This window comes from Epinephelus lanceolatus, chromosome 17 (genome assembly GCF_041903045.1).
Source record: "Epinephelus lanceolatus isolate andai-2023 chromosome 17, ASM4190304v1, whole genome shotgun sequence".
Taxonomy (NCBI): Eukaryota; Metazoa; Chordata; class Actinopteri; order Perciformes; family Serranidae; genus Epinephelus; species Epinephelus lanceolatus.
The window spans coordinates 28,524,607-28,545,123 of record NC_135750.1 but is presented as its reverse complement, the minus strand read 5'-3'; the positions used below and the strand labels follow the sequence as shown (position 1 = coordinate 28,545,123).

General features: G+C 41.2%; 2 protein-coding genes and 1 long non-coding RNA gene across 4 annotated transcripts in view; 1 reads left to right on the top strand and 2 right to left on the bottom strand.

Annotated features, from left to right (window-relative positions):
- Positions 1 to 12,295, bottom strand: part of tsnax (translin-associated factor X) — a 33,133-nt gene extending 20,838 nt beyond the window's left edge. The window contains exon 1 of the mRNA XM_078160874.1: positions 12,253 to 12,295. Within this exon, the coding sequence (XP_078017000.1) occupies positions 12,253 to 12,259 (7 nt within the window). The 5' untranslated portion in view covers positions 12,260 to 12,295. The remainder of the gene's footprint in view (positions 1 to 12,252) is intronic.
- The window catches only part of egln1a (egl-9 family hypoxia-inducible factor 1a), a 33,748-nt gene that overhangs the window by 9,922 nt on the left and 3,309 nt on the right, over positions 1 to 20,517 (top strand). The window contains exon 2 of one of the 2 annotated variants that reach the window (XM_033613043.2): positions 14,142 to 14,261. The exons of the other annotated variant lie outside the window; for it this stretch is intronic. Within the exon in view, the coding sequence (XP_033468934.1) occupies positions 14,142 to 14,261 (120 nt within the window). The remainder of the gene's footprint in view (positions 1 to 14,141; positions 14,262 to 20,517) is intronic. 2 annotated transcript variants of the gene reach the window in all.
- Positions 1,459 to 11,566, bottom strand: LOC117248220 (uncharacterized). The gene is made up of 3 exons (XR_013487905.1): positions 11,144 to 11,566; positions 7,638 to 7,831; positions 1,459 to 3,528 (listed from the first exon to the last, which is right to left on the bottom strand). It is a non-coding gene; the product is annotated as an uncharacterized LOC117248220 (long non-coding RNA).

Below are 20,517 nucleotides of genomic sequence, written 5' to 3'. Positions count from 1 at the left end.
CAGATGGCGCTATTTTCACCATCTTGATTGCTGCTGAAGCCGTCAGACCATAGACTTTATTTATTATTTTATCCACTTTGCTTCAACCGATCACCACCCAAATTTTATCATCTGTTCCTTGTCCCATTATCCACCTTTCTTGAAAATTTCATCAAAATCCGTTCATAACTTTTTGAGTTATTTTGCAGACAAACAAACAAACAGACAAACAAACAGACAAACAAACAGACCAACGCCGGCGAAAACATAACCTCCTTGGCAGAGGTAATAAGCAAAACAGTAATATAATCTTGATATATGATCAGCTCTGCCTGTTCTTCTTTAAAAAGATTTCGGTCCGAGTTGGAGAGAGAGCAAGTGGGTGGGTCTGTCTCTTGGTTTCACTCTGCGCTCTTTGTGTCCGTGTTGGTGGCAACATGGGTGGCAAACAAAAATGCAGAAGTACAGCCTGTAGTTTGGGCAACAGCCTGAGAGCCGGTGAAACTATGCCAGATGAAGTAAATTACGTCATCTGGTATCGTTTACGCATGAAACCAACACTGTTTTGACACAAAGATGGTTGAAAATCGGCAAAGTCTCCCTTTAATATTCTGTTGGAATGTTTCCTATACAGTAGCTGACTGGAAGTAAACAATAAACCAAAACTGTCGCCCTGTCTGTCGATAGTAATATGCATGAGAGTTATAATAATCATCTGTTTATAGAGTGATGCAGGAATGACATTTTATTGTAGGCCAATGTGGAAGTTAGTGTCACCCTGATTCCCCTGTCAATAAGCCAGTGATTTTTCCAGTAAATTTTGGATTATTGCAGAAAATAAGCTCGGTGGCAAACAAATATTTGTGACACTTACACGTTTTGTTCAGCAAAATAATCTTCACAAATGACCACCACTTTTATGACTTTTGAAGCATAAATGCAATCACCAGAAGTGTTACTGTAGCCCCTTTTACACTGCCAGATTTTCCGCGAATTTTGGGCCGTTTTGCCGGCCAGCTGCGAGCGTTTAGACACACAAAGCTGGATTGGCGAGTTGATCCGAGGTGCTCAATTTTCCACCTCGTAGGGTAGTCATATTGGCAGAACCGTTTTGGTTTAAACAGAACGAGGCGCCCTTCCGCCACTGGAGGGGCTGTTGATGACTTGTGGGATGAGCTGTTGATGACGCTGCACGTGCGACCCACTGGCGGTGGCTAAACAGGAAACCGCTGATAGCAGGAATTAGAGAGTAGCTAGTAATAATAGCAAGAGGGAAACGCAAACCTGACCGACACTACAGTAAAGATGAGCAACTGAGGAGACAAGGAATCGCGCACCCTCCTTGCCCTTGCAGAATGACTGACTAGCCGCGGCTTCCCTCCCACGTCACTGTTTACGTCACATGCTGAGCTACACGTTTTGTTATTTGCTCACGCCCGGCATTGCCCCGAAAAAGGCGCATTCAGTATAAACAAAAGTAGGTGTAGGTAGCATTTTGCTGCACTCCCCCATTTTGTTTTTGTACTGCCAATGCTGAAAGAAGGCTGATTGGGCTTTCCTGCAAATTTGCACAATTCCTGTTTAAAAAGGGCTTGTGTCATAACTACATCAAGCCTGTAAATCCTGTAAAAAATATCTTAAGCTTGTGTTAACCACAGAACTTATTTCAGGCATCTAACCAAAAATCCTTTCAAAAAACTAGGGATGCACCGAATAGTCGGTAACCGAATATATTCGGCCAAATATTGCAAAAAAACCCACATATTCGGTATTCGGTGCAATAAGTGAAAAGCAAGGCCGAATAATAGTGGCATGTTTTGATGACGCAATCAAACAGCGTGTGGTGACGGACAGAGTAAAATGTCGGCAGTGTGTCGGTATTTCAAAGTGTTGGAGAGTGATAGAAGAAAAGCGTTTTGCAAAGAATGTAATACTGAACTATCTAGAGTAGTGTTGCAGGGTATACTGGGTATACTAAAACACCACCGTACATATGATACCATAATGTTGGAGTAAGGTAGTATTATGGTACCTCAGGTACCACTACTGTGGGATAAGTTCAAAGTCCAATCGCAAGAGGGTGAGTGTCCATGTGCCGTCCAATAACAGCGCACACTGTCCAATAACGGTGCGCGCTGGCCACCTGGCACTTGATATGCCACTGCAGTGGTTTGTATCCAGTGACATTTCAGGTATTAGCTGACCTACTTAGTATCTTTAAGCAGTGGAAGTTATTAATTTATTTTTACTTGTAGGTTAGATTTGTTTATATATGCTGCAGTGATTGTTTTCCACAGAGCTCTACGGTGCGAGCATTTTACTCGCATTTGTGACTAAAAATAGTCTTATGCGAGCAAAAGAAATCATTCAGGAGCAGGCTGTGCAAGTACAGATTTCAACCAGCAGCAGAAACGAAAGGTGAATCCTGTCGGTCGTGGGTTGAACAGGGGTCACAGACACAGACAGGAATGTATTCCTGTCAAATACGGTGGCCATGTCCTCCGAGGCGCAAGATAACGGCTTACCGGCGACGGAGAAGCCCGGCTCCAGGTCCAATAATTTCCTCTTCTTGGTGTCATGACTGTCCAAAAGTACCTGAACAGCCGAGCCGTGGCAGCACACAGGTATGTGACGTGTCAGAGGAGAAACAAGCCGTTCACATTTCTCTCTTTGTGGCAGATAACGGTCCACAAACCTCACCGCACTTTAGGGACTGTTCTTTACTTGTCAGTGGAGGAGGGTGGCTGGTTGATTTTTATTTTATTTATTTATTTAATTTCAATCCCCGCTATGTTAATCACTTATTGATGCCATTTTTGAGGTATGAATAAGTCAATAAGTAATTTATTCCATTGAAATATCAGTGATGTATCATAGAAAAGTGATTCATCTTTTTATAAATGACAAAAGGCACATCTGCCTCATTTTCGCTGTGGTATCGTGATACTATTCAGAACCGTGATACTTTCACTGGTATCGTACCGTGGGTCCCAATTTTGGTACCATGACAACACTAATCTGCAAAAACTAATGAAAAACTAAACAACGGCATTCGGTACTCGGTATTCGGCCAAGCGTTTAATTTTAATCAGCTTCGGCCACAAATTTTCATTTCGGTGCATCCCTACAAAAACCCCGGCCACTTTGGGAAGAGGACAGAACAAGAAGTGCAAACTCATTTCCACGCTTTAAGACTCACTCCTGCAGCAGGCGTGGACAGACATGATCCTACAAGCAGTTTCCACTGTATAATCTAATGTTGCATGTGTGACATACCACAGAGATAAATGACAGACAGTAGTTGGATGTCACGTGCCGTATGTTGTGTCTATGTATAAAATATGTAATATGAGCAGGTGCTAACTAACAAAAGCGAATCATTTAATAAAACGTGATTCAATTTCAATACATTTTATTCCAACTTAAACAAAGAATAGCTTCAAACTTGTGTATCTCTTGGCTGACTATGCTGTGACTGTCCAAGGAGCACCTGGCCAGGATCCAAGTGGGGCTTTGATAAAGAGGTCTTCTGTTTTTGACTGTTCGCAGCTGTAGAGTTGAAGACAGGGAGGATTTAGGGTGGGTGGAGCATGACATAAAAATAATTGTGCATTTAAAAAACTATTTATAAAATGATAGATTATATCGGGTCAAATCAAAAGAATATGTAATTTATCATAATAAGTACGATTGTTCCTTTGCCACTTTAGCGTCTATACAGAATGAGAGGGGATCGTAAACTCATGGTTGATATTAAGCTTTTATTACCTGTCTCTTGTACTTTTCCCAAAGCAACACCTCTTTTCTTTCTCACCCAGCTCTTTTGAACTTTGACTCAAAATGACTTTTATATTCATTTTTGAACTGATATTTGTTGCTGTGCTTTGTCTTCTACCTCTGGCAAAGAGAAAGTATCAGTGACTGATCCAATTACAGAGTGAGCTGGCTTGGCTCACACACAGGCACGATGGAGCTATTCAGTCAGGCCGAGCAGTCGCTAAGAAGTTACAGCACAAAACAGACACACCACTGTAGATATCTGCTCTCTGAGCTCTTGTTGTGTGTGAATATAAAACCACCTAGCTGACTGCAGGACAGTTTTGAAGATGAGCTAATGCTGTCTGATTCTGCCAAACATCCCTTCTTATCCTGTGTAATTTTATGACGTGTAAGAGAAGGTCTGAAAATGTGGGTGGATTCTGAGTTTAGAAGAAGATTTAAGCAGCTCTCAGAGTTCAGCAGCCTCTCTTTATCTTGTTTGTCAATGAGAGAATCTAGCAGTGTGCTGAAATCTCCAAGGCCGACAACCTTTACACAGTCCCCCTCAGAGTATTTGCTAATGATACCAGAAACGGTGTTTGTGTTTCCGCTGCAGCATGTTAAGGGTGAAGGTTAGCACCACTGCTGTATACGTCCCTCTATTGTTCATAGCCTACAGTAAAGAAGAAAAGAATAAACTAGGTCATTACTTTAAACAGGGATTTCCTTTTGAGGCAGCACCACTGTCTGACAGATAAAACAGCGAGCTGTCCCGGGCCGGGGCCCAAACGGCCTCAGTTCCCACACTCCCCTGCACTACAAGGTCTCCATCCCAACTGTTTGTACTCGTGTTTGGATAAGCATCTCTTCTGTGAAGTGAGCAGACCCCTTGCAGCTTTTCCTTTCTTGCTCCACCCCAATTCATGGCTCACATCAGTGCTCAAACCGGAGATGCACTGATAGCATCACAGTGATCAGTGTATCCCTCCAAGCGATCAGGTCAGCACAAGGTGAGAGTTAGATCTGTTGGGATGGAGCTGTTTGACACGTCTGCTTTGAGCAGCTCTTTCACAGTAAACCAGCGGTGATGAACAGTTTAAGTGAAATGCCTGGTCAGATATGTTGTGCTGCTGAAACGATTGTTCAATTAATCATTCAGTCAATCATCAGAAAATCCATCAACAATTTTGCCAACTAATTATTACTTTAGGTCATTTAATAAACAAAAATATCAAACATGATCTGATGACAGCATCATATTGTTAATTGAGCACCTTGACCTGTGGACTGGTGGTCAAACAAAACAAATAATTTGAAGGTGGTACCGCTGTGTGGTCCAGGAACTAGTGATGGGCATTTTTGACTATTATAACACTTTAGAGACTAAACAGCAGTGGACAAATTAGTAATTTAAGTAGTTGTTCACAGTAACCCTATAGTTATGTACATAAGTATTACAGGTACCAGACTGCCTCAACAAAGGTTGCAAATTCCTGAAGTGAATTTGCAGAGAAATAACTTTTTATAGCATGGCTTGATCATATACTGTAAAAATATTTAGTGTAGCTACCATGACGTCACCCGCTGGTTTATGGACTCCCATTTTAAAGCTTCGAGCTTGGCATTTTGGCCGTCGCCATCTTGGATTTTTGGAGCCAGAAGTGACCATACTTGGGCGAGAGGCTGGCACAGTGGATGAGTGAGGACCCTATCATCAGACACCCTGTCACTCAAAGCAGCCTGCCCTTGATTATGTGTAATTTTGAGCCTTAGTAAAATGTAAATGGGTGAGTTATATAGAAATGAACCCCCTGCACAGTTGTCGTGAAGGGGAAGCTAGTAGGGCTACTAATTAAGAATTTTCCCAGTTGACCAGTAGTCGTCATTTAGGGCCATTAATCGACTGGTTGCCCGCATGTTTACAATATTGAATTATATATTTTGGGCAGGGCAACATGGTTTGAGTTGAAGGTGTGAGAAAGAATAGTATCAGTAACATTGTTGCAACTCGTCTATAAAATGCTCCCAATTTATTTATAGACGAGATGCGAGCCTTTTTTTCATTTTTTTGATTTCTGTTTAGCAGTTAGGCTCTGCACTGAAGTTTTTGATGTGCGTGAGGACGTGTTAATTATCAGTAACATTGTTAACACTGTGCTACATTACAGAGAAATACAAAACCGTACTAATGAACCTTCATTAATATAGGCCTATATTTTATCTACAAGTGCACGTCACACACTGAGCGAGCCGCCTGTTAATGACGCTGTCGGCAAAGCAGTAATGATTGTGCTAAGTGGTTAATGGGCATGTAGCTACTTAAATGTTTCAGATGATACGTCATGTTTGTAGTCGACCAATGAAGATGAGTTTACATATCACCTTGGGTTCGTCCTTCACCTTCTCAAAATGATCCCACGCTTTGGATTTCCTGCCCGACATGTTATTAACTAGCCTGTGGAATAACCACAGGTACCTGCCCTGGAAAGTAGGGGACATACACATGCCGCGTCTTTAACCGCTTGGAAAATGTGACATCTGGCTTTTTCTGAGAGAGCGCAGTGGCAGGTTGCGTCTGAGGCTGCTAAGCAACCCTAACAAGCATTGTATAGCCTATTTACCTGTAAGGTGCAGAGCTGATCTTCTTCCAGATGCTGTTTATAAGTGTGTAAGCGTATCGTCTGTGGGACAGATGTAAAGCTCTGGATAGCCTTGCACTAATATGATCAACTTTTCCAAATTTATCAGACTGAATATTTACAGAAGAAGGGGATGGTATCTGTCAGCTGTGATTGGTTTGTAACATGACTCCTGTCTGACTGCTGAGCGTGGCCTTTTCCTGTGTTTGTACTTTCAAATTAAATTCCCACATGGTCCACTCATATAGGTTTTGATTTATTTTGACAAGACGCAGCTCCTAATAGAGTTTCAAATTTTTGTTTGTTTTTTCGTCGACTATGCGACAAGTGGAATCTTGCCGACTAATGACCTTTCTGGTCGAATAACGTTTGGTCGACTGGTAGGGGGCAGCACTAGAAATTAGCTACAGACACCAAAACCATTTTTTGTACCAGGCTGTAACCATTTTTAATCCTGCTGTAAAGTTGGGCATTTTAAAATGAGGCTCTATGGGGAAAGACTGGCTTCTGGAGCCAGCCTCAAGTGGCCATTTAAAAAACTGCAATTTTTAGTACTTAGGTGTTCGCTTCATTTTTCTGCCCAGAGGTTGCTGCTTGGTCTTGACTGGAAATGTTGTAGTAACATTGAATCAAATTACTCCTTAAGCAAAGTTTGTATATGAGCAATGCATTCCACGCCCCTGCCACCAGTTTTCTCTAAGGTTGGTGGCAGAGACACATGTCAACAACCCATTTTTACATTTTTATGTTATTACATTTTATATGCTCATGTTTTATTAGGAAGGAAATGCACAAAACTTATTTTATTAATTAAGTCTTCATGATTCATTCGCACATTGAGTTCTGGTAAGAAACACTAAATGTAAACATAACTTGTATTTGCTGACGAGAAAACTCCACAGACCAGTTGATGGTATCTTGATTAGGTCTGTTTATTTTTTTGTGCTTAGTGGAGCTGAAAATGAAGTTTTGGTTTCATTGGTTTATGTGAACTGAAGACTTGTAGCAGGTAGATGGTTGATAGTTAGCATGGATCACTGGTAAACATTACAAAATGTCTACATCGCCTGGCAGGAGCTTATAGGTGTCAGCTGCTTTGTAGTGTCCTCAAGCAAGACACTGAACCCCAAACAGCCCCCACTGAACAGAGTGATGCCATGCATGCCAGCTCCACCACCTTCAGTGTGTGTACAGGGGTTGTTGTGAGACATTGTGAAACACTTCCAGGATAAAAAATGTATATAAATTTAGTCAGTTTACCATTTATTGTGTGACTGATGGAGGTGGCAGAGTGACAGCGTGAGGTCAGTCATCCTGGTCATGGTAATTCTTATATCGTAGGCAACTGGACTTGCTTGAGTTTCTTGAAGACGTTTCACCTCTCATCAAAAGGCCTTTTCCATTCTAACTGACGAGAGGGGAGTCGCAGGCTTTGGTCAGTCCCTCACTTTCCTCTAGAAAGGGGCCATTAAAAAAAAAAACAGTTAAAATGCTTTTGAAGCCTGCCCTCTCTGTCTGATCAAATTGCTTGAGCGACAACGGGCTGTTTCTTCACTTGTACTCCACTTGGCACAGCTTTATAAATCCATTTGATTTCATAATGGAATTTTCATTATTTATGATTCTGTGGCAGTCGTGACAAAACTGCAAGCATACCACACCACCTGTGAAGCCAAAACACTGAGGCTCTCTCAAGCCTCCACAGAAGCATTCGCATACTGTACACACAACTTTGTTTATCGTTGAGCTGTAAACATGTGGTAGAGGTTTGTATTGTGGACAAGAGATGGAAATTCTTAGCCGACAGCCTTAGTTGACATCAAAAACACTTATTATGTAAAAAGCATCATTATGTGATGCTATGGCAGCTGGCCTGGAGTTATTGTGCATGCCTGCTGAGGGATGTTTTTTCTACTGTCTTTTCCACTGACTGCATTCAAGAGTCAAGTTTGTCCCTTTTTACATTAGGTGTTGTTTTTTTTTTTTTTTCTTTTATTAAAGATATTTTTTGGGGCTTTTTAGCCTTTAATCGATAGGACAGTCAAGCTTGAAAGGGGGGGAGAGAGAGAGGGAGTGACATGCAGCAAAGGGCCACAGGCTGGAGTCGAACCCGGGCCGCTGCGGCAACAGCCGCCTTGTACATGGGGCGCCTGCTCTATCCACTAATCCACCGACACCCCAGGTGTTGTTTACTAACATGCATGGTGCTCACTGTCTCTCCTTCCCTTTTACTTACTAGTTTTTTTTGTTTTGTTTTTTTTTTTAAATACAATAGGTTATTTAGATAAATTCATGAAAACCAGCTGCATGTCTGATTTAACCTTTTGAAACCTGAGCAAATTGTCTTGATGTCTTTCAAAATTAATCAAAACCTGATTTAAAATTAGCAAGAAATTAGTAAAAACAGAAAATTGAAATAAGGACGTTAGTGAAAAAAAAAAAAAAGAAAAGGAAAGGAAGTTCAAAACAAACATACAAGGAAATGCCCTGGAAAGAGAGCTTAACAATTTAAATATTTCTATAACGTAATTTTAAAATATAATAATAATAATAATAATTATAATAATAATAATAATTATTATTATGAATAGTTGTTCTCTAGCTTTATTTTTTCCCCCTAGAATTATTGTTAAATCATTTTCTACATCTTTTTTTTTTAATTTCATTTTTTTTTATTGTAATTTGTGGGACATTTCTTATCAAGTTGCTCACTGCCTTGTTCCCCATGATTTTCAGGGCTCCAGACTAACTTCTTTTAGTTGGAGCACTGTAGCCCCTTACTAAAAATTTTAGGAGCACAAGCAGAACATTTACAGGCACGCCTTTAATTGTCCTGCAACGCAGTTATTCACATTTTTGGCCATTTTAACTGTATCGTAAACTATACAGAGTCTACTGTATATTTACATTCGACTGTTTTTAAGAGACTTGAGACTTACAGAGACTTGTGGTCAGTGGGATGTGAGGATTCTTAAACTAACATCTGTAAAGATGTGATGCCCTGACTGTATCCAACTGATCTTTAATGAAAGGTGTTGTCTTGTATTTTTTTCCCTCTGAAAATATTAACCTTATAGTCAGACACAATTTATTTAGCTGTGTAGTTGAGGGGGACAGGTCTGCTCTGCAGCAGCAAACTGCTGTGATGCTGATTTACATGAGAATCCATGTCAAATGGAGGTTAAACCATTAACATAAACAGATCGCCTGTAAAGCATTTTTATAAATTCATCTATCATAATTAAAACAATTGGAGACTGAGAACAAACCGATATGAGTCTGATAATATTTCAAGGATTGTAATGTATGTAAGTAGTGCCCATTTTATTTGGGTCCTGTCCTTACTTACAAATAATTCTGTTTTTAATCATGTGTAGTCTATTCTATAGATATATTAATACATTTTTGTTTAGTCACAAAAAGGCTGTACATGGGATCTATACCTTGTTATCTGAAGGAACAGCTGAGTAGGCACTATTCATCAACTTATATGACTTATATATGAATATGACAGCAGTGATAGTTAAACGTTTCCACGGCAATGAGTAAAACGGTCTTTAGAGCCTCCTATCAGCTGCTTGCAGTCTCTGCCCTCGCAGACTTGACGTGATGACAGCAAATACGTCACACTCTGTACAACTGAAGTCCTCAAGGGCTCAGTCTGCAAGTCCAGAGGGTGGACATTTGGATTCAGCCCCCAACTTGACCACAGCTTGTTGTCACCTCCTCATCCTGCAGCCACCTGCTCTTGTCCACTCTCCAGGCGAGGCGCAGTTCAGCTGGAACAACCCTACTGATGAGTGTAGATGACGTGATCCTCGCGGTTAACTAATCGCTCACTCCCACACTTTCCTCCTCTCACACACATAGGCCCATACTGGCGGACTCACTCCCACGTTTGACAACATGGAAAAAAAAAACACCTGCAAATTTGCAGGTCGCACACGAGCGAGTAGTTGAAAAAAATACTTGCACTGACTCCAAAACTGCTCATAAAATGCGACCATTTTGTGGCAGTCTTGAGCCATGTTTTTGAAGGAAAATGCATGAATTTGCTCAGGATTCAAAGGTTTAAATACTTGCGAAAGGTGTCTGAAAGCAGAACAAGAAAAGTGATATTGCTCTCCAGGTTTCAAAGGGTTAAAGGTCCCACAAAGTAAAAACTAAAATTTCCACATCTTTTTTTTATTATATAGCTGGTAAAGCTGTTGTATAAACAATGTAAAAAGTATCAAAAAGCTCAGTCCACAGAGAAATGCACAGTCCATATTCAGAAACTCTGCCTTTAAACGGGCCATGAAGACTTCCAGGAAGTTGTGATGTCACACAAAACTATATAAAGGTAGAAACTCCCGCCACAGTGCCATTACAGTCTAAAATGACACATTTTAGACAGAGGCTGAATACAGGTATTTTAAGGCAGACAACATGAGAAAAATAGTGCATTTTTTTTATTATTAAAGCATGTAAGCATGTTCTAGTAGAAACCCCAAATGTAAATATGGACCTGAAAATGAACATAATATGGGACCTGTAAATTGATAATGGCAGATAAATTGTGTTCACTACAAGCAGCACTTACCATGGTAACACTTATTACCAACCTTTATTATTAAATTTATGTAAGTGTTTGCTTTACATTACATTGATAACAGTGTTGAAACACCTTCATGTCCTTAAATGAACTGAGCAGAGTTAAGAAAAACAGAGGCATATCTAACAGTAAATCTGTGTGTCTGACCTCACATACATAATGTTAGTCTTACTTCGGTTTGCCGTGTCCCATCCAGTTTATGCTTGGTTTATTTGAGGTTTGAGCTGCAGTTGTCTGAGACAAATTGAAGACAAGGAAGAAAAATAAACATCAGCGCACGACTTGCATGAACGCATTAGTCTCTCCCACACAAAGGGATCCTCAGTTTATGACCTCCCCTTCAGAAATTTAAAAACATATTTGATCCCTTAATATCTGATTTAGTGAATTATTCTGGATGCCCAACACCGGATTGTGATCAAGAATATCAGTGACCTTGGCTCACTGTAATGAATGCCACTGTCACCTCTCTATCAGCAGTGATGTCTCATAATAATTATAGATTTTAAAGTACTTGTTTGACATTATCCCCAGTTTAGACTTTGCCTGTAAATGCCAGAAGGCCTCTGAAGCTGTGCCTGTGGAATGTAAACAAATGAGCGAGGTCAACCTCCTAATGAGGGCCACAGAGGAACGCGGAAGAATAAGTGGCTTATAGGAAAGGGAGCTGAAACGGGGGTAAAGGTCAGAGGTGAAGGTGGAAATGAAAAAACTGCTGCAGTTTGCAAACTGTTGCCATGTTGGGATGGAGAAATCATTAGAACATTTTATACTGGTTCATTTAGACCAGCTTATATTAAGATATTTACATTCTGTCAGTTTGTAGTGATTTAGTCAGAGAGAGGGAATATTAGGAATTAACTGCATTTGTAGTCATAATATTTGTCTTTAATTGTGGAGTATCATTCCCTTTCCTCCACATTTTTCAAGTACAAACTGCTGCACTCTGATTCTGTGTGTTGCTGCTGCATGTTGCATGTTTCACCAGGGTCTTAGCACCGTGCTATCTGCACTTCTCTGACTGCAGATTTGATCAAAAGTGGTGTCTGTTGTATCTCAGCTGGGTCCACATGACCAGATCACATGAAAGTCAAACTGGAGTTAAATAGCACTTTGCAGACACTAGCTGGTCTGCATTCCAATCTCATGTGTTGTATGTGGATTATTTGTGTATGCCGTCAGCGTGGTGTGTATTTGGTTTAAAGAAGTGCCAGCTGGTCAAATAGCGTACGTTTCAGAAAACCAAACTTGATATTGCTGTATATTTTAATACGACCTTACCTGGCATGCTCACAGGTGCATAATTGAGCTTGTGCTGGACTTCAGCTTTCCTGCAGTAGATAAACTTTTATAGAGTCTCGACACTTGCCCAGTCTAAGGAAACTGCTGTGTCCAGGGTTTTGCAAAGTGCCAAGGCTCTCGCACTTTCAGTCAGCCCCCCCACAAACACACACACATACCAACTTCACACATCTCAGTCAGCAAAAGCACACTTTTCCAAACAGAGACTGTTTACCCATCTCCAGCCTTGTAGCGTGAGCCGAGCAGTTAAGGGTGGGAGGGGTGACATAGCCGAGGATCAGCCAACCTTCCTCACGCTCTGCACGTAGCACAACCATTAAAATACTGCTCCCTCTGGAGGGAGGCCAGGAGTCAAAGTTTATAGCAGTTCACTCCTCTCTACTGCTCCAGCCCCACCCCTCTGCTTTCTCTGTCTGTGTGCCCCTCTTTCTCTCTCTCCCTCTCTTTAACAAGCACGCTGACAGGAAAGCTTACTGTATTGCGTCTTACCGACAGGAAGCCCTTTGTCAGCTTGATTCCCCCTCCCTCCCCCCCCCTCATCTTTATGGTGGGGTTTTGTTGCTTTTCGGCTTTGAAGACCCTGATATCGTGCATTGCAGTGGCAACCTGCATCACTCAAAACATGTCAACACAATGTGGATTGACGCAAGCAACTATGGTCAGATGCGCAGGAAAATAACGTTCACACGCATGTGTGATGAATGTGATGCAGGCTTTTTTTTTTTTTTTTCTTTTCCGCTCGCTGACCTTAGAAAGAACTTGCATGCACAGATTTTGCAATACTATATAGATCAACTGTCATAGACTTAATTCTGTGATTCTTTTCACTCCAAGTCCAAATATTTTAAAATATAGTGTATCCTATCATTTCTCTGAGGAGATGATAGCTTTTCAAGATTCAAACATAGAAGGTCTGACAATATTTCACTTGGCACGAGACAAGAGTTTAGTCTGCTGTGCATGTTATAATAATGTTGCCATGGTCTTTGTTGATCCAAGTGCATGGAAGAATGTGGAGGAACTTGCCTTTTGTTTGTCATATCACTGCTTAGACATGGTGCATGAGGGCTGAATCTGCCCTCTGGGCTTGTGCATGTTCACCGCAAACTTAAGCTCCACTTTCAAGTCAGAAAACACACACAGTTGCACGGCGTCCCGCAAGTGTTGGTTGTTATTTCCAGTGCTTATGGTCTGATATCTGATATTGCAGGCAGTGTAAGAACTGAACTTTTTCTCTTCAAACTTCCTGTCTTCCATGGAAGTCTTATTTCAGCAAATACAAGTCTTTGTCACAGTCCGTCCCGGCAGTGCGAGAGTCACCACTTGTGTGTGTCTTAATTCCGAGGGACTCTCCACACTGTTTACACCAAGAAGTTTACAAGAGCTCATAGAGGGTTCACTGCCAACACCCAAGCAGATCATGCGAGTCTTAATAGAGCAGGAAAAGGCAAGGGGAAGTTGACGTGGTGCGTGATATCTCCGGTTTATTTTCTCGCTAGTTTAAAGTTTATAATGAATCAGCTGTGTCATAAGCAGCCACTGCGTGTATCAGTCTGGGCGCAGGTGAGGCAAAGACAATGCCATCTGGCTGTGCCAAGACCATCTGCTGCATCTGCACCACGGGCCAACAGAGACAGTCGAGCTGAATCCACAGGCCAGGTTCTGACTGACTAGAACGGCACTTGCAGCTACATTTGCACCCACACACACAATTTAAATGCAGCCTTGACTGATCCCTCTCTGTGTTCATGCATTACTCCTGCTGATGTGTTTAATGATTCGTATGAGATGTAGATAATGAATGCATACGTTTCTGCTTTCTGTGAATCTCTTTTCATTAATCATGCATTTTCATTTTCCGTCTTTAGGCAATGGTGGCATGTTACCCTGGAAACGGGACAGGATACGTGCGCCATGTGGATAACCCCAATGGGGATGGACGTTGTGTCACATGCATATATTACCTTAATAGAGATTGGACAGCCAAGGTATGTGGATGATATACGGAGGAAATGATGTTCATTGGTACTCGATGATGATTATTCCTGTTTGAACTTTTATGAGAATCTCTTTGTTTCTCTTTTTTTGTTATAAACATTGATTCAATTTGTGATTTGCTATCATCACTGAAGTAACCATGAAAACAAAAATAATTAGCGGCCATGTGTCTGGTGTTCAAATTCCAGTCAAACTTCCCGTCACTCAGGACAAGTCAGCGTAGTTCTTGCCTCCATGGCAGGGTCGTCCTCCTCCATTCTGTTGTATTCCATACCCGAGCAGAGTCAGCAGCAGAGGTTACGTGTCAGTACGTGCCACTCGGCCACTCTCCCTGTTTATAATCCCATTAAAACACAGAGATCCCGCTAATCCAGCCACGCCCTATCAGAGACAAGCGCCCCCATGCTACCTCTCACACACACTGTTCCTCCTACATTACAGTGGATACACAGGCAGAAAAGAAGGAGATTTAGGTGTTACTTTGGTAGTTAAGTATTCACTTAACTGTTCACTTAAGTTAAGTATTTTAGTAACTGTTCACTTAAGTTAAGTATTTTTGGTTGTGTTTTACTGAAGGGATATTCATATAATACTCAAATATCTTCACTGTGAAAAACATATGAGCCTTGTTTTTCCACTGACTCCTCACCTAGTGCTCAAAGAAACCACCTGCCCCAGGTCTGACTTTAAAAATCCTACCTTCCGTCTCACTGCATAATCAGTGACTTTTTTTATTTTTAATTAGAAGCTCAGCAGGTGTCATGGGGGTATATATTCTGTTTTCAGTTTGGGGATTTGGATATTTTTATTTTTATTTTATTTTATTTTATTTTATTTTACTTTATTTTACTTTATTTATTTATTTTAATTTATGTTTTCTTTATGTTATTTTATTTTATTTTTTAATCACCTGTACCAATGATATCATTTGCCTTAGAATATATTATTGAGTGTGTTTGTGAGAGTCAAAGTTTGAATGCACATGAACACAGAGGGTGCCATTCCAGTGGGTCAGGCGCAGCTCCTGAACACCAACGTGATTATTCTTGGGGGGTCGCCACTTGAAAAGGTTGAGAACCAGTGCTGAAGAACAGCGTCTTTAAAAAACAATGCTTCTGATTAAACCAAAATAGCTGAGAATGGAGAAATGTCTCGCAGAGTCCTTCCCAAGTCATTTTCAGCCTCCTGCCAAAGCTTCAAATATTTGCTATAAGTTTTAGAGCCAAAGCGAAAGGCATTCAGGACAGCCCTTGTAGCTGCAATAACCTGTTACTTCAATTCCTACTGCAACAGGTTGATACAATCTTAAGAGTACATGTTACCTAAAACAGGTTTCCACAAATTTGTTTGTAGCCCACGACACTTTCCAGGCTCCACATTTTTTCACAACATGAAAGGGTAGAAGGAAATGTAGGCCACACTGTAATGTGCTTTTGTGGTAAATATTGTCGGACAAGCAGTTAAGGAACTCACCTTTTGAATATGACAGAGATAAACAGGATGCTGCACACCAGGAAGGAACAGCACTTTGTATAACAGAAGGCAGCAGCTGTTCAGCAAGAGGATATCTTCATGCTTCTCTGAGGAGCCAGTTGCATGACAAGACACATAAGTAGACAAGCTGCCCTCCAGACTTCCTCACATACTTGACCTTTAGACCTGCATATGAAAATTACGTAATTACAGGAAACTCTGTTTGGCGTCTGGTTGCCAGTTAGTGGTAAAATGCAGGCCATGCACAAGTCTGGCTACGAGTGCCACGGTACACAGGACAGGGCTCAAAAATAAGGATTGCCCGATTGCCCGATTGCCCGGGGCAAGTAAAACTCAAGGTCGGGCATGTAAACTAACAACTCACTTGACCGATCGGGCAAGTTGCTAAAAATAGTAAAAGTTTAGTCAAGTTAATTGATAAAATAAATGTATTTTAAAATGTGCTCCTTCGGCTCTGATGCAGCGGTCTCTGCCTGAAGTCACAGGCACACGTAACAATGTCCTGCCCACAGCCCCCATTGATATTATTTTGCGCAACGGACGCTTGATATAATAACATAACAATATACTATTTATGTTGTTATGTCATCGTGTCATTTCTGTCTCTACATGGTCACGCGTCATTCTCCTCTGCTCTTTGTATCGCGCACAGCGGAGTTCCGCCACACACAGAGGTGAGCACGCTAGAGCAGCTCGAGCCGCATTTTCCTGACCAAACCTGACCCCGAGCCCGATGCAGTTTGTCAGCTGACAAAGTTATTGTTATGGACAGTGTGTAGCCTAAATAACCATCAACACACTGCTGTTACGCACAGACAAACACTAGCACGGCACTCATGCTGAGCTTGTATTGCATTCAGGCGTTGTCATGTAAATAACAACTTCCAGCACTTAAATAGGTCATAGCACAAAACAGCAGCATGTCAAGTGACTTTTTACTTTTATTATATTCAATAAAATTGTATGTTCCTAAATCTTGAGACACCTCATATGTAAGCTAGACAGACATTTCACCTGCTCATTACTGTGCACACATGTACTGTCTGTACTTAGTCCTAAAGAGCCCTTCTGGTGCCAGTAGATACATAGAAAAATCCAGCAGGCTGTGCTTTGCAAGCATACAAAAAAGTTTTACACATGTGAAAATTATTTTTCATGCGTGTGCTTCACCTCCGCTGCTACAACTCCATAGGGGAAACACTGTTGTGTACGTTTTGTGCAACAGGTGGATGTGGTAGTCTACTGGTAGAGTAGAGAGAGAGCTAGCGTTGAAGTAGAGTAGAGCAGGGCAGAGAGATGGAAGCAAAATATACTAAACCCGGTGATAATACAGCAGAACTGGAGAGAGGGGTGAAAAATAAATAGAGGTGGGCATGGGCGCAAAATTATACACGGAGAATGATTGACAAATTTTTCACTTTAAGCCCTGACACTGTCATATTTGTGTAGGAATTAAGCTACAATACATGACATATGTTGTTTTAATTAATAAATACAGTGTGAATAAAGATTACATAACATAAAAATAACTGCAGTCTGTGTTAGATGATAGCTGCTTAAATTAAACAATTTTTATAGGGCAAGTAAAAACTGACTTCGGGCAAGTAGATCTCTGACCAACTTGCCCGACCGGGCAAGTGGAAAAAAAACCTTAGCGTTGAACCCTGCAGGATGACCATTACTGGCTCATACAAACAAGCAATACGGCAAGTTGAATGCATAGGTATTAGGAACCTGGCTCCTGCTATGATAGGGAAGATGAAATAACATGAACCTCCAATTAAACTGTACTTAAACGATGGAGTAACTCAATCACCATTGCAAATACAATTACTAAGGCTGGATATTTTGAAGTCCACTGATGACCTGCGTGCCCATCATGTCCCAGATGACTATTATCAACTTGTGATTGCTGTTCCTCTTTTTGATGCAGTTTTCATTGCATTTGTTATTGTGAGATTCTAATCATATTTCATAGATTTGCATAGCCTGACTTATCTCACAACGTGCCAGCGCTCGGAAAAGGTCTGGCTGAACCCATCATAAGTCTGCAAAAAACGCTCTGGGTTGTTTGTATTTATTGAAACCAGTCACAATCATCTTGGGCTGTGCTACACCCAGCATGCAGCGACAGTGCTCTTGCAGATTTTGTCAGGAGGGGACTTGTCTTGGTGGCACATTTGCACATGGGGATGCGGGCCCTGGCATTAACAAGGCTAAATCCTCGCAAAAGAAACAGCCACCTAAAACATTTAAAGACATAGCACGTCATGTAGCAACGGGGATTTTGAAGGCTGCTGATGACAGGCTTATACCCACAGTCTACACACTGTGAGCCACACCACATATGACAAACTCCATGGGCACAGTTGGCTTCTTTATTGACCAATGTACCTATAAATTTGATGCAAATATCTTAGCCTGTTCCGAGTAATAAGGTGTCTCATGTTGCTATGAAAACATATCAAAGTGCACCACGCCTTTTTATAGCCAACAGAGGCCAGTAAGTGGCATTCAACCTAACCTGTGACCCTCTTTTGTAGCAGTGTATTACCTTATATTGTCCACCCTGTGTGTGTTGTAGCACTCGCCGAACACAATCACAGTTTTTATGTGAGCACTAAATCTTTTCCTCTCTGCAATGTGCATCAGGTGAGTCATACTGCCCTCGTGTTAATCAACCAAGCTGTTGCATGATATCTATTGTTATGCTCATCCACACAGGCGTTAATTATTCAAACAAGCCATGCTCAGGGACTTCATTGGACATGTCAGTGATTTCAATCTGGTCATTGATTGGCTGTTTATTGGGCGTGTGAGGAGCCGTGTTTTATAGAATGTGGTTGCCTGGTTACTGGGGCTCCATGAGAGAATGACGTGGCTTTGGAATGTTCAGGTTCAGTTGTTCCAGTTATTTAACCCCTAATTTTCAACATCATGTCTCTGCAGCTGCAGTATTAGCTGCATCATAATGAAACTGCAACAGATTACACAGTAAGTCCATCCAGTTTATTGTGTAAATGTATAAAGTATCAACACTTGGTAATCAGCAAAGTCTGCGATATTCAAGTATTTGTTGTATTCTCAAGTCTCTTGAAAGTCTCAGTGTGGTAGATCATGTACCTCAGCTATGCATGACCAGTCATTGCTTTTAAATGTTCCCCATGCGTCCATGTGACAAATATAACAGAAACAATGTGCTGTGGTGGGAGGAAAAAGATCCAGGCAAGCAGAAGTCAAAGTGAAAGGAAATGAATCAGCCTCTGCAAAAACAGGTTCTCTGCAAAGTAGGCTTTAAACAGCACCCTGAAAAGATCAGTTATTTTTAGTGTTTAAATATGAACACCGATAAGATAGAGTGACTCTGTGACTGCTGCTGTTTGGAGAAACGCCGCACTGAGTGAAATAAGATACTCTATGTCGAGATGCAAAAGTGCTTTACAGTGACTTTTTTCCATTTGTCCGTTTTCTAAATTGCTTATCTTGCTCAGGGTTGCAGGGGGTGGGAGTGTTTCCCAGCATGCATTTGGTGAGAAGCAAGGACAGGTCACCAGTCGATCACAGCTGACACATACTGTAGAGACATGTAGACACATTCACACCACTCTTAATGTCATGCATTGACAGTCACGGCTGCAGTATTTAGCAATCAGTAGTCATCGCTCCTGTCATTTCTTCCAGAACCATCCAGCCTTCACACCAACACAGAACACGAATCACATCACTGAAAGTAGCTTTTTTTTTTTTTTTTTTTTTTCTCAGTTACACCAACATCTTGCAATGTGAGCGAGTTTCAGTGTGTTCCTCTAAGTCGTTCAGATTTGTATCTCTGGGTACATGATGTGACTTCCTTTTGTGAAATGTGTTCTTAGCAGGTATGGTTTCAGATTTGGCCAGATTTCATTAGTTAAAGTTGGACAGAGTGTCAGACATTAAAAAGCTCTTGTTCCTTTCCACTGTCTCTGACACGCCCTAGAAAAGTGGCTATGGCTGCTTTGCAGTGTTCTTATTTATTCAAATCTGAACATCTACAGTTTTTTCAAAGTACATGTTGTATTTTAGTGCCCCTCTAAAAACATTTTACCATGTAACCATGTGACGTAGGTTTTTGCACGTCATTGCTACCTTTAAATGCCCCCTAGTCAATCTAATGTGTCTCTTTGTGACTGAGCAAAGCCTTCTTTAAGAACTGCATGTTAATGATCTTCCAAATTAGCTATATTCCTCTAACCTAAGCTAAGCAATGTACTGCTGTGGGCACCTAAAGCCACACAATAACACAGACAAACTAAGCAATTGAGGCGGTGGTAGACAAGCAACTCCCATGTTCTGTGAGGTAAAATTACGGTTTTTGTCAGTGGACTCTGGTGGCTCTGAAGAGAGCCATATAACGGCTTTAGTTTCCCATCTGAAAGGGCTGTCTGATGGCAAAAGGGTGAAAATATTACATTGACTATGGATGAGTAGAATCTTACACATCCCCACTTAAAAAATCCAAAGGATCGTTTAAATGTTCCTTTAAACAATTTAAGGTTATTATTATTATAATCAGCGCACGCCACTGTAAGGCACACACAGAAAGCATTTTAGCAGCTGGAGGCACCTTTTTGTAATTGTTTTTAATGAAGCTTTTTGCTTGAGGTTTTTGCTTTGCGATGCGCTTTGGCATTGCTGTGCTCTAAGCCTGGTATTTTTGCTGGAGAGCTCTGAACTCCTCGAGTTGAAAAAACGCCCCACGCCATCTCTCTTTTC